We start from the raw sequence: 15,118 nt of genomic DNA on the forward strand, positions 1-15,118 counted from the left end.
ATTGATGTTAAACATTTTACCATAGGTACACGAATGCGTTTCAGCGCCATTTGTAACAAGGCACTCGAAGAACGAGGTTAGACATATTCCACGAGTCACGTCAAATGGTGACGCCATATTCTTCTCTGGAGAGCATGCGCAATAAATACTATCGGTGTAGATTGGAATAACCACACGCTTGCAGATATTGCCATTCGATTGAGACGTCTGGCGTATTTCGCCGAATACAGCTGATTTGAAACTAGAGAGAAAACGGAAACGATTGAATGTAAATCAGTTTATATACATTCATATTCTATTATTATATGCGTCGCGACCCATTTGTGTCAATTTCTAGGTCCCAAATATACTATTCAAAAAAAGTAGGGGATATTTGATTTTTAAGTGTTATTAAAGTCACCTAATGAAACTGACGAAGAAACAAATGACAAAATGAAATGAAGTTCACATTCATCGATTTATTCCAAATGATCGTTAGACTAAGTAAGGCACAGACTGACCATTATAAGGGTAAAATGATACCCGGGGTCAAACAGCAAAGTTACCACAGCATCACAACCAAGTCAGTAACGGGTAAATCCTCCTCTGTTTGCCAAACAAGCATTGATCCGACGTGGCATACTCCTAATGAGACGTCTAAGGTCATTTTGGTCCAGATTGTCCCATTCCTGTTGCAACGCAGCAGCAAGTTCTTGGACATTGGCAGGACGTTGTTGACGTTGACGTAACCTCTGTCCAAGCATTTCCCAGACATGCTCGATGGGGGAGAGGTCGGGACTCAGTGCTGGCCAAGGTAATGTGGTGATGTTCTGTTGTTGGAGGTAACCTGTAACGATCCTGGCCCTGTGACATCTTGCGTTGTCATCCTGGAAGATGAAACGGCGGCCATGACGTCGTGCGAACGGCACAACATGGACTGCCAAGATGTTGTCCCGGTAGTACTGGCCTGTAACACGCCCTGCAACAACATGTAAAGCCGTTCTTCCAGCAACAGTGATGCCTCCCCACACCATAACAGAACCACCCCCAAATCGATCATGTCTGATGGCGTTAACGTCTTGGAAGCGCTCGTTTCGACGACGCCACACCCTCCTACGTCTGTCCAAAAAATCAACAGTGAACCTTGACTCATCTGAAAACATCACATTGCTCCAGCGTCGATTATCCCAGTGTTGACGATCCCTACACCAACGACGTCTTGCCTGAATGTGATGATCTCTCAAACAAGGGATCACGCGAGGACGTCGGGCGCGAAGGTGACCCCTATGCAGTCGATTCCGAATCGTCTGGCCATTCACTCTCACACCAGTGTCTGTTTGAAGACGAGCGCTGATCGGATTTGCTGTGATGACATGATTTCTCAAGGCCAAGGTACGGATAAATCGATCCTGGGCTTGAGTTGTCGCCCTTGGTCGACCTGAGCGTGGTCTGTCCTGTACAGATTGTGTATCACGGTATCTGGACCATAGCCTGCTTATGACAGACTGAGAAACATTCATCGTCCGCGCCACAACCGCCTGTGTTGTGCCGATCTGTAGCATGCCAAGGGCACGTAACCTTTCATTTTGGGTAAGCCGACGCATATCAAAATTTGTTTTCTGGTCACTAAAACAATTAAACTGATGTTTCCACCCTGGAATTCAATGCCACAATGACTGTAACATTCAAAGTCAGAGTCGTGCAAATCTTGGGTTGGACCCCCATGATGATCCCAAGCATCACCTGCATTCCATGCGGTAGCTGTTGGTGCGTTTGGGCGTCACATGTAACTGGAAATGTTTCTTCTGTTAGGTTCTATAGTGACTTTTTTCGTAGTCATTTGCATATTTTAGTATTATGCCCCCAAAATCAAATATCCCCTACTTTTTTTGAATAGTATATTAGCGAATTAGCTCCTTTGTATGGTATTCCCCAAAACCTTTCAGTGATTTAGCTCCTTTGTATGGTATTCCCTAAAACCTTTAAACGATTTAGCTCCTTTTATATGATGTTGTTTGGCTGGTGTTAGTCCTTTTGAATTTACAGAAATCAATCATGTCGACAAAGGCAATAAAAACGTCTTCTTCTATATCTCATAAAATTTTTAATCTTAATAAAGACATAATTGTCATTTGACCGATAGAAAATTTTAATCCAACGCAAAAAGGATTCCAATTAATTATCTTAAATGGTTGAAATAAAACATCGAATGACGTGCATAAAAGAAAAAAACATGCCTTTGTCTTGACATTTTACTGATACGATTTTTATGTAATAAGACGAATAATTATCTGGAGTGAACATCAGTCTTTTATTGATACAAATGTCAAGTGACGATCCAAATCAAGTTTAAAAAAATGGACAGATAAAATGCGATAGTAAATCTCTCAGGTTTAAACATTAAGGCCGCGCTGTATCATACGGTCTGTCATTGAGTTTTGAGTCAACTGACGAGGTTTCGATTCCCCGGATGTAAGTAACAAGGAGTAGGGTCGCCTGTCCAACCTCGTGGGTTTTCTCCGGGTCCTCCGGTTCCCTCCCACTGCTAAAGACCCCAACACGCAAGCGAATTATCGAAATAAAATTGAACCATATGTTAGTCCCGAAATGGCCTGGTTTGTGTCGAGTAGACGTTAAACACCAATCTCTCTCTCTCTTCGCCAAGTTTTTTTTTCAAGGAAACATTACTCCGGGGATTTAAAATATTATTCATATTGCATGAGATGTGGGAATTGTTTTAGAATGTTGGTGTTATTTTTGAATTTCTTCAATAATTGATGAAGTAGAGAAGTCATACTGGATTATCCGAAATTTTGCATAAAAATTGTTGGTGAATAATAATAATAATAATTGTTTTTTTCTTGTCTAAATCCTCCTTGTGGTTAAGAATGTTATAAATTGCTGAAAATCTGAGATTTAATTCTATTTTTCTTAGCGGAGACAGATCGAATGTTTATTTACCCATGTACATCTTCAATCTATTTTATGTTTAAATACATCTTTTTACAATAAATTCTATAAAAAATTTGTTTCTTTTTTCATCTTTTTATGACACGGTCGAGTACTTAAGTGAGTTGTATTATGGTAAGCCTCGGGCATTCCAGTTATTTTTACGGTTGGGTGGTTAAAATTACTACGAGGTGATCATAAAGATGTTGAAGACCTCGATCTCTCTCGAATCATAGTTTACCGATAGAAAATCGCTTCGTGAGATAACGGTAATATTTGTTGTCATGGTAACACTTTATTATTGTTACGTCTGCAGATATATGTAACGGACGCTCAACACGGATTTAACAATCGGACTAATCGCTTTGCGCAATCAACACGTTATATGAGTTAAGTAGGGTGAAGCGTATATACGCTGAATGATTCAAAACCACGTTGTGCGTTAGTGACCCGCCCAGTCGATTCTAGGTCAAAGTTCGTGATGACTGAGACAGAGAGCCTATCGCCAGTCAGTACAGAATTGTGGGAACGAACGGTTCGCAGCAGCCAGACTGTGAAGGGAAAAATGGAACCGGTGGATTATGTACTGTTAGGACTAGCTATTTTAATTTTTTCCTGCTGGTCAGTGAATTGGGCATTACACATTATGGCTATTGCATACGGGTAAGACATAAAGTTAGATTATTTATTTGCTATATCCTAGACTTTAGCCATCTTAGACACAAGTATTGGAATAATTTCTGGCACGTATATTTTACCGGCCCGTCATCATCAGTCAGTCAGACTGAATGAATCGTTCTTGCTGTATCTGTCTTGCTGTAGATTGTGTGCAATTGGACTCATCTGGATTACAATTTAGCATCAGAATGTCAATATGGAATAGCCTATGTTTTTCTAAATTTCGTGTTTTGTGAGAAAATAAATCACAAATATTTGATTTAAAATTTAAATACGAACATTTTTTTTTGAATGAAATGTCAGACTACCATGTCCTATAATGAGAACCAACCAACAACATCAATGTTCACTTAAATATTGACCGATCATCAGTAAACCTTTGACTGTACACGCCCCATTTCAACCAGGTCGATTGTCATTTAACATCAATTAAACACGAACTCACGATGGTAAATTATCACAAATAATGTGTGGGAAATATGGTAATGCCATTTTAGTTATAGAAGGGGATTATTGATTTATATTCTACTGTGCATCTTCGATGAATTATGTGCAGTATTTTCCTTTCATGTCTCGAGAAATATAATGCCATGTTGGGTGTTATTATATAACTTATAGGGGTTATACATGTATTACACAGTAGATAGACTCTGGAATCTATGGGTTATACATGTATTATATGGTAAATATACTCGAGAATCCATTGGAAGATTCTGATAGAAATATAATGCCATGTTGGGTATTATTATCTAACCTAGGGGGTTAGAGTACACAGTGAATATACATTCCTTTCTTGGGTATTATTATATAACCTATGGGTTATACATGTATTGCACGGTAAATATACTCTAGTTTCCATTGGAAGATTCCTTTCTGTGCACCATCCTGGTAGGAATTTAATGGTATGTTGTGTATTATTATCGAACCGAGGGGTTATACATGTATTGCATGGTAAATGTACTCTAGAATCCATTAAAATATTCCTTTCTGTCCACCAGATAGTAGTTACCATGCCAAGCGAATTATTGAAATAAAATTGAACCATATATGTGCTGGTCCTGAAATGACCTAGTTTGTGTCGAGTGGACGTTAAACCCCAAATCCATCCAAATAACATTTTGAGAGGCAAATTGATACAAGTTTCAATTAAAAATGACAATATAGCATTAAGAACTGTATATTATCAAATATCAATATAAATAATTGTGATATGAATTAAAATCATGTAGTGAATTTGGTTACAACTTCAAAACTTACTTGAAAATTTGCATTTTGACACCAAAAAGTTACGAGTGTACGTTAAAAACAACAATTTGGCAAAAGAACCATATATTATCAAATATCGATATAAATTATTGTCTTTTAAGTTGAAATAATGGTGGATTTGGGTAAATTTGGGTGGATTTGGGTAAATTTGTTTGGATTTGCGTAAATCGTGCTACCCGGTCGGTATACATAGAGTTAAATAGTATACAATCAATGGTACATTCTGGTTCAAATTGATCAATTCTAACTTATATTATAGTCATTAAGGTTACAATTGACTTCTACTGTTTCCAAATCATTGTGTTTATCTCTCTAAGACAAGTACTGGTATAGTAATAATAATAATAATTGGGCTAGTTACTTTAGTAATGTATATACATATCGGCTCTCTTCTCTACTATAAGTAACTATAATTGGGCTATCTTTTTCTTTCTATCCCCTCCCCCTCCCCCTTTCTCCCTCTCCTCCTCCTCATCTATGTGAAATTCTTTTTATTCTCAGATGCGTTTTAATTACATTCGTACATTTTTTTTATACTTAATGAGTTGTTACTCTTAATCAGGGGGTTGGATGGCCGAATGGTTAGCATGTGTGCAGTGTATCATAAGGTCTATCATTGAGTTAACTGACATGGTTTCGATTCCCCGGTTTTACTGACAAGGAATAGGGTCGTCTGTTCAACCTTGTGGGCTTTCTCCTGTTTCCTCCCAACGCACAAGCAGATTATTGAAATAAAATTGAACCATGTGTTAGTCCCGAAATGATGAATTACTTTGTCTGGAGTGGAGGTAAAACCCCATCTCTCTCTCTCTCTTCTTTCTGCCCCTCTCTCTCTCTCTCTCTCTCTCCCCCTCCCCCCAGGTGAAGTTGTTTTTATTCTCAGATATGCTTTAATTACATTATTACGTATTTTTTTTTTACTTTTTAAATATATTTGAACAATTTATCTTGTTAAATAACCTATCATTGTTTATATATTGTTGTTAACATAATGTATTAATGAACCCCCATCCCTACCCTAAATCTTACGATTCATCATATACATATACATTGTATGTGTCTCCTATTTCGTAAAATATTACCAGAGTTCAATTACATAATTTGAAAAGGTGTCACATTGTTTCTAATTATAACTTTTTCTGTGTGTAATGTAACATATCCTACATAACTGACATGACTTATATGTATGAAAGAATCTGTCAAGTGCATGTGATGTACAATGAATTTGTAGTTATCATGTGATTAATACAATTTATGACCACCTCCTCGAATTCCCCGAATTCCCCGTTAATATATCACTTGAGTTACATTGTCTTGTGATATAAGTAGTAAGGGAGGTTTCTGGAGAGCTATTTAGAAAGAGAATTGAGAGAGAGAGAGAAATGGGGTTAAGGTCCACTCGACACAAACTAGGTCATTTCAGGACTAACATATGGTTCAATTTTATTTCAGTAATTTGCTTGCGCGTTGGGGTCTTAAGCTATGGGAGGAAACCGGAAGACCCGGAGAAACCCATGAGGCTGGACAGGCGACCGTACTCCTTGTCACGTACAACCGGGGAATCGAAACCACGCCAGTTGACTCAAACATATCACACAATTTGTACATACATGTACACTGTAGGAAGGCATCTTTAAATAAAAAAAAAACTTTCAATTTGACAGAATATTAATCTGCTCTGATTTTTTTGATGATTTAAAAGAATTTGTTAAAACTGTCAAAATATTTCCAATAAAGATAGAAAACTTGATTGTACAAAAAGATAATAAAGATAAATAACTTGTCTGCGATATCACTCTCAGTGAAAGCGGATGTTAAACCCTGTGAATAACTAAAATGATAATAGAACATGATTGATGACTATGTATGAAAATCTCTTTCGAATGAATGTATTAAAGGCTCAATACCATTCTTGTTGTAACTGAATAATATGTCCCAATCTTTATTCTAGTCAACAAATTGTACTATTTTACAATATTCCAATTAATTGATGATACTAATTTCATCTTAACACACCTAATTTAAAAAATTGGAAAAATTCAACTAAATGATTTGAAAAGCCTAACGTAAACCTTTTCAAATGTGACTTGAATTTAAAAATATTTTTGAACCCTCGGGACAAGTAAAATAGGATGTAATGGATAATTTACACAACAGGTAAGACACTAACACATTTAGTACTTAGAATAGAATAAGGCTATTATTTATTTTCTGGAGCTGTCAAGCCAGCAAGAGTGTTATTGTCCCTTTAAAATGTGAATGAATCATGGACGCCGGTTACTGTTGGGGTTTCAATGATCAAGTAACAGACATTAGTTATTGCTGAAATAGACACAGCAATAAACTCAAAAATTTTAAATTCCATCGCAATATAATTAATTAATACCTCATGTAGCATGTATATTTCACAAACACAGGTCATGAGAAAAAAACAATTTATTAATCACGGCCTAAACAGTAGTCAATGCATTGTAAATATGTATTTAATTAGATTATCTGATTATCTTGTTTAATGGACCGTATTAATCAAAGGTATAGATCAACAGATTGATTGGTATATAACATCTTATTAAACAGTTAATCTCCATCTTAATTAATCCATTAATTATGACAAATTCATTAAAACCTGTTACAAATAGGCCTAATATAAATTAAAGTTCATGAAGAAACAAGACGTTTTAATTTTGTCAGTTCGACAAGTGTCATAAAAGAAATTGTGACATTAAAATTTGTACATGTATCTTATGGTTTTGAATAGTTACTAATCAATTAACTACATGTACATGTATACAACAACTTCATTAAACCCTAACTGTTACAAATATATGTACCGGTAGGTTTTACATATTCATATAAGAGACATAACATTTTCATTTTAAATTTTGTCAGTTAGACAAGGGTCATAACAGAAAGTTTGCTACTATTTTTGTATTATGGGATTTTGAATAACATGACCTTCCCTCTAAAACTAATTCTTTAACTATGAGACACTAAATCCTAACTGTTATAAATATAAATTACGTTTGATTGAGAGAGTTGGACAAGTTTTATAACAAGAAATTTGACAAATAAAATTAGTATACACAGGTAGGCCCATCTCCTAAACAGTGATAAACAGGACTATTACACATTGCCTTAATGTTAATAAATGGGCAAGACTAGCGTATATGTACTTAATTTGTCATTTGGACATGTCTCATAAAATAAATTTTGGAAATAAAACTTTAACTTCCATGGGTTTTTTTATTAAAGATACATTATGCAAGAGCTAAATCTGCCTATTTCAGGTCTTTCTTTAGGCCTGAAATGTTATCTTAGTTATTAATTAGATATTAATTGTCTTATCCAGGCCATAATCAACTCTCGATGTCATCGCTTGCCTGCGATATTTACTGGATTAGGATTCGATTGGCTGCTCAAGTTTCATTCTTGATTTAATCATGAAATGGATAATCTAGACTATATTTTTAATTGTACCGACTTTAGTAATGATGATCGATTCTTGGCCAAAAATGCAATCGCTAAATTCTCGATTCACAGTGGATCAATTTGACTGAAATTTTCAGCAAATTCGCTTTACATTATCTAGTTTTTAGTGCAAACTGCCAGCTCTTTATTTATTCTCCCATAATGTATCTTTAATTTATGCCCCAAAATTTAATGCTTGTACAAAACCCATATCTTTATCATGACTTACATTTCCTAAATGTTAAATTTTATTAATATTTGTATGTAAAAATGATAATAAAATATGATATAAAACAGACTAAAGGTCAGATATTATTGATAATAATCTCATATTTTATCTAAAAATAGTAACTACATAATAATCATCAATGACGTTAGAATCGTGTATTTGTTTTAATACAGGTTGTACAGGTAGTGTTAAGACGGTCATCCACGTCAAATGATTCACCTATGATTCATCTTGTCAATCCTTGACCTGTGTATACCTGACATTAATATACAAGTATACAGGTCACCTGGTATTTCGGCTAATCTTCTTAACATCATACCTTCCATGTATTGTCTTACCTTTAAAAGGAAACTTAATACAAGTACCTGTACTGTACACCTAGTTACCTAGTTCTTATGTTAAAGGGGAGGTGGGGTTAGATGACCGAATGGTTAGCTTGTGCTTGTATCGTAAGGTCTGTCATTGAGTCAACTGGCATGGTTGCGATTACCTGGCTGGTTGTATGTGTCAAGGAGTGGGGTCGCCAGCTGTCCTCCAGTTTCCTACCACTACGCGCAAGCGAATTATTGAAATAAAATTGAACCATATATTAGTCCCAAAATGACCTCTCTCTCTCTCTCTCTCTCTCTCTCTCTCTCTCTCTCACATGTTGAAGTTTACATGTTTAAGATATTGTAAATCAAATCAAACATGTTACATCTACTACACATACATGTACATGTATCGCAAATATATTTTATATAAATTTTAATCAAGTCAATAATAAAAAACAAAAAAAAAACCCACAATTTATATGGAAACAATCACTGATTTATACACATACAATGTATGACACCATGTCGTTTCAACAAGTGTTCTCATATCGTTATCAAGTACAATAAGGACAATTGGGTTGTGTTTTTTTATTGTGTTAAATCGCTAAATGCCACCCAAGGATTATAAAGTCAAATATCCTACTTGTATTTTTTTATACCTTGAAGTATTAAATCTGTACAAATATCAATGAGTTTTATAAACAATATAAAAATTGTACATGTATATGGACTTTTGTATTAACTATAACAAGTCTTGATTTTGAGGTTTTTATGGTCACTTTTTACAACCAGTTTGATTGTTTTGTTAAATAGTTTTCGTTTTCATCTTAAACATACATTATGCAAGAGCTAAATTTTGCCAATTGCTGGTCTTTCTTTAGGCCTGAAATGCTATCTAAATTATTAATTAGACATTAATTAAATTATCCAGACCATAATCAACTCTCGATGGCATCGCTAGCCTGCGATATTTACTGGATTAAAATCCGATCTGCTGCTCAACGCTCATTGATGATTAAATTAAAAATTGGATAACCGAGACTATGTTTTTTATCGTACCGACTTTAGTAATGATGATCGAGGACAGGCCGATATTTCAGTCGCTTAATTCTCGGTTCATACATGTAGTGGATCAATTTGACTGATATTTTCAACAAATTGCCTTTACATTATCTAGTTTTTAACTATTATAGTGAGGACTGCCAGCTCTTTATCTAATCTCCCATAAAGTATCTTTAATAAAATATTCAAACATAGTATCATTGATCCTACAAGAGAATCAAATTCAAATTCTTGACTTAAATATTGGTGGTGTGTTTTGTCTCTGTTTTGTTGTGCAGTCATCCCAGTGTGTCAATTAAAGCACGAGTTATCGAATTGATCCTACAAGGCAATCAAATTCAAATTCTTTACTTTATTGGTGGTATGTTCTGTTTTTGTTTTGTTGTGCAGTCATCCCCACTGTGTCTATTATTAAGCATGAGTGGGTTGTTAAGTTATTGAATTTCTATGACATTTAAAAAGTAACGGCTTTGTTTATGAATTATTTTTGACCAGATGTTTAAATTATCTCCATGTGTTTGTGTTTTACAGAAAATGGAAATTACGACATAAATTAAAAACTTCGGTACCCGAAGAACTACCAGGTGTTTCCATTATTAAACCATTAGTAGGCGTTGATCCAAATTTATTTGAAAATTTAGAAACCTTTTTTAATCTCAGATATCCACAGGTAAGTACACTTGATTTTTTTTTCTAATTTTTTTTTCAATGTTTTGGGGGGGGGTTTTTGTTGATGATTTAAATTGAAAATGATCAAATGACTGAATGGTTAGCAGGTGCGTGCTGTATCATTAAGTCTGTCATTGAGTCAATGAGTCACCAGTAAAAGAATAAAACACAAATTAAGATTAACAAGTACATTATGTATCGTGGGGGGTTGGCCGAATGGTTAGCACGTGCGTTCTGTATCACAAGGTCTGCTGGCGTGGTTTCGATTCCCCGGGTTATACGTGACAAGGAGTAGGGTCGCCTGTCCAACCCCGTGGGTTTTCTCCTGGCCCTCCGGTTTCCTCCCACTGCTAAAGACACCTATGCGCAAGCGAATTATGGAAATAAAATTGAACCATATGTTAGTCCCGAAATGACCTAGTTTGTGTCGAGTGGACATTAAAATCAGTTTGTAGTGAGTGGATTTTAATCACTGCTTTTTCAATCTTTCTTGTTTTGTGGGGGTTGGGTGGTCTAGTGGTTTAACACACGCGCATAAAATCATTTTAAGGTCTGTCATTGAGTCAAGCGGCGTGATTTTGAATATCCACTTGTACATGACAAGGAGTACGGTCCCCTGTCCAACCTCGTTGGTTTTCTCTGGGTCCTCTAGTTTCCTCCCACTGGTAGAGAGCCCTACGCGCAAGCACATTATTGAAATAAAATTATACCATATGTTAGTCCCAAAATGACCTAGTTTCGTGTTAAGTGGACGTTAAACACCATTTCTCTCACTCATGCTTTGGGCAGTGGAAAGGAATTGATTAATGTATAATTCAAACTTTAAAACATGTATACCGTACATTGATTTGTTTGCCTTTAACGTTAAATTAACTTAATAAATGAATTGTTGTAATTTTTGTGGGTTCCATTAGTGTGATTGGAAGAAAATTACAAAAAATTGTAATGGACTTCACCAGCGATCAATCCTCGTTGAATACTTGTATATAACTAACCCAAATTATGCCAGTTACACAGAACAAAATTCCTGATGGAGTCTTCCAATATCAAAGCCCACAGTAGATATAATAACCCATTCACTGGAATTTCCCCAAGGTGTTCAGTCATCAGCGCGGAAACTAGCTCAAAACAAAAAAACGTATTACTATTATCAAATCTATTATCCATTAACAAAAGATAAATGGAGTTGAAAATGTCAGCCCTGTGGCAATTTGAATACGTATTATATCATAGTTGTGCCTCCAAATGAGATATTATACAGTCTGAACACTGTTATTGATGACTCATTCATAAAAAGCATTCAGTCTGTCATTGAGTCAACTGACGCGGTTTCGATTCCCCGGTTGTACATAACAAGGAGTAGGGTCGTCTGTCCAACCTCATGGGTTTTCTCCGGGTCCTCTGGTTTCCTCCCACTGCTAAAGACACCAATGCACAAGCGAATTATTGAAATAAAAATAAACCATATGTTAGTCTCTCTCTCTCTCTCTCTCTCTCTCTCTCTCTCTCTCTTTCTTTCTTTTAAACTCTATATATAAACATTATTCAGGCATGTTAAAGATTTAAAATAATTGATAACAAAGAGCAATTTTTATACAGTCTTGTTACACTTGATGTCAAACTTTGATCTACATTATTGATTAGAGTATTTTGTAAAGAGATTATTTCTTAAAAGGGATTATGACACTATAGATTACGTAATGCCCGTAGATGAAAAGGTGTGTCAAGTGTAAAGGTGTTTTGTGTACATTTTTAGTGTGTTAAATTATAATACCCAAACAACAAACAAGGAGTGTTATAGACACTGGGTATACGTCATAAGTCGGTTACCTATATCGGTACAGTGTGATAATACCTAAATGGTATATTCAGGCGTAAATACTAGAACAATTAGTAATTCCTTCTGGGATAGTTAAAGGGTCACCATAACAAACCAGATGACCAGTTTTGGTACATAAATATTTTGAAAATGAAAAATAGGTTATTATGTTCTAGTTAAACAAATCTCTCTCTCTCTCTCCTCTCCCCTCTCCCCTCTCCCTCCCCCAAATCAACCCATACCCAGATAGTGTACAGATAGGTGTCTGGTGTGTGGGGAAAATTTTTTAAAATTGTAAGAATTACTATTTTGTAACTTTCATGAATAAAGATGGCACTGTGAAATGAGTCAAATATTAAAATAAGTTTGAATTGATGAATATTACCGTTAGTAATTTTTGGCTTTGTATGAGTTTTATTTTAGCGTGAATAAACATATTGTCACTTTAAAAGAATGTAACTGTTTCTAAACATATCCTTGACCTTTTTGTTATACTGTTTATATTTATGGTAAATCGTTAATGGTTACCAGATTCTCTCAAAAGGTACTTAATGTTTGGTGACTCCATATAGTATGTCCACATTGTGCCACCTACGGTAATTGTATAAGGACTTCAAATCATAACAAACTATTTTCATCCAATCCAATTGAAACCCGTGGGGAAAACAATTCAGAAATTAACAATTGTCAACAAATTTGAAATGTAAGGTTACATGGATGTTTTAAATTTGTTGTATTTGTTTGTTTTGGGGGATTGGTTGTTTTTTTCAGTTTTTTTTTCAAATCCCAACAAAAAAGTTGATTTCATTTACATCTAGTCCAAGCAGATATTTAAATATTTAAGGTCTTTATAATTTAGAGTGGCTTGGTTTGGGTTTTTTTTTATTGTGGGGGGGGGGGGATTGGTAGTGGGTTCTTTTTCGTTTTTTTTTTCCCCCAATCCCAACATAAAAGTTGATTTTATTCACGTGTAGTCCAAGCAGAAATTGAAATTAAACCACATCCATAACAAAAAGCTTATAATATTTTGATTTAAAAAATGTTAGGTGGTATTTAAGGTTTTTATAATTTAGAGTTAATTCATCTAAATGGATTTATTTGATTTTGCTGGAAGTTCAGTTGAAGCTTGGAGGTTGTTGTTTTTTTTTGGGGGGGGGGGGGGGTTTAAGGAATTTACTGTATTTGAAAAATCAAATTCTATATGTAGCCTACATGTACCTAGTCTGTTAATGACTGTTATTCATTGGTTTATCCCAAATTATACCAGTGCCATACATGTATAGTCCAACCTCGTGGGTTTTCTCCGGGTCGTCCGGTTTTCTGCCACTGCTAAAGACCTCTATGCACCGGCGATTTATGGAAATAAAATTGAACCATATGTCAGTCCTGATAAGACCTAGTTTGTGTCGAGTGGACATTACCCCCCCTCTCTCTCTCTCTCTCCCCCTCTCTCTCTCTCTCTCTCTCTCCCCCTCTCTCTCTCTCTCTCTCTCTCTATCATACATGTTTTCTCCATTCTTATTTATGAAAAGTCATATTTGTCAATGTTTCACACTTCATTGATTGTTTGTAAATGTTAAAGATACATTATGTAGGATTTAGATAAAGCACTGACCATTATTGGTATAATAGTTTAAAAAATAGATAATTAAAACTGAATATATTGAAAATGTCTGTCGAATTACTCTATCCTGTGTGAAGTTAGGAATGTTTATTTTCCATTTTAACAGTTAACGAAGATACATGTATGGCAGACATTATCTAATTCAATCAATACATTTATCTCAGTCATCAAATGGTTTATAGAGTTGATAATGATCTTCATTGTGAAATAACATTTAAAACCAGAAAAAAACAACACTATTAAGGTTGTACATATGTCAGTCTTACTCAATCTACGATGTGGGTATGGGACAATTCGTCCCTGGACAACTCATTCCCAGACAATTCGTCCCCTGACAATTTGTCCCCAAAAATTAATCCCCTAGGACTATTCGTCCCGAAAGACAATTCGTCCCCTAATTATGATCAACAGCTAATTCTAAAGAAATTGTCCTCAGGGACGAGTTGTCCGGGGACGAATTGTTCAGGGACAATTGTCCTAGAACCCTACGATATACAGCTCTAATAGCTTTTCAATATTAAAACAGAGAAATTTCAAATTACTATGACTTGAGCGAAAGTCAGATCAATCCATACAGCCTTTCAAGCTTATACCAATCTCATTGATTGATTGAATGGCTGATCCCAAATTCTACCAAATAAATACTCTTACATGTACTAGCTGTATTGACATTATCACCACACATGATCCTCATATTGTCAGAGAACATTAGTAAGCTTGGCTAGTTACTTGTTAGGAATAATTATCATTATACGGAACGACCCTGCTGATGTTTCCAGTAGCGAAGTCAACAAAGATAACATCATCTTAATGGTTAGTGAATAACGAGTAGATCACCCTTCATATACATTGTTAAAACTAGTTACGATCAATGGCCACAGAAATTAACAATCTGATAATATTTGTAATGAGGTTTTTATGATGGTACCATATATACCGATACCTAAGAGCGTGAGAGAGAGAAATGGGGTTTAACGTCCACTCGACACAAACTAGGTCATTTCGGGGCTAACATATGGTTTAATTTTATTTACATAATTCGCTTGCGCGTAGGGGTCTTT

The 15,118-nt window shown here is 35.3% G+C and overlaps 1 protein-coding gene across 1 annotated transcript in view; it reads left to right on the forward strand.

Moving 5' to 3' along the window:
- Positions 1 to 3,418: 3,418 nt before the first annotated feature.
- LOC126819713 (ceramide glucosyltransferase) overlaps positions 3,419 to 15,118 on the forward strand; it is a 42,297-nt gene continuing 30,597 nt past the window's right edge. The window contains exons 1-2 of the mRNA XM_050547917.2: positions 3,419 to 3,591; positions 10,477 to 10,615. Of these exons, the coding sequence (XP_050403874.1) occupies positions 3,494 to 3,591; positions 10,477 to 10,615 (237 nt within the window). The 5' untranslated portion in view covers positions 3,419 to 3,493. The remainder of the gene's footprint in view (positions 3,592 to 10,476; positions 10,616 to 15,118) is intronic.

Source organism: Patella vulgata, chromosome 4 (genome assembly GCF_932274485.2).
Source record: "Patella vulgata chromosome 4, xgPatVulg1.2, whole genome shotgun sequence".
Classification (NCBI taxonomy): domain Eukaryota; kingdom Metazoa; phylum Mollusca; class Gastropoda; family Patellidae; genus Patella; species Patella vulgata.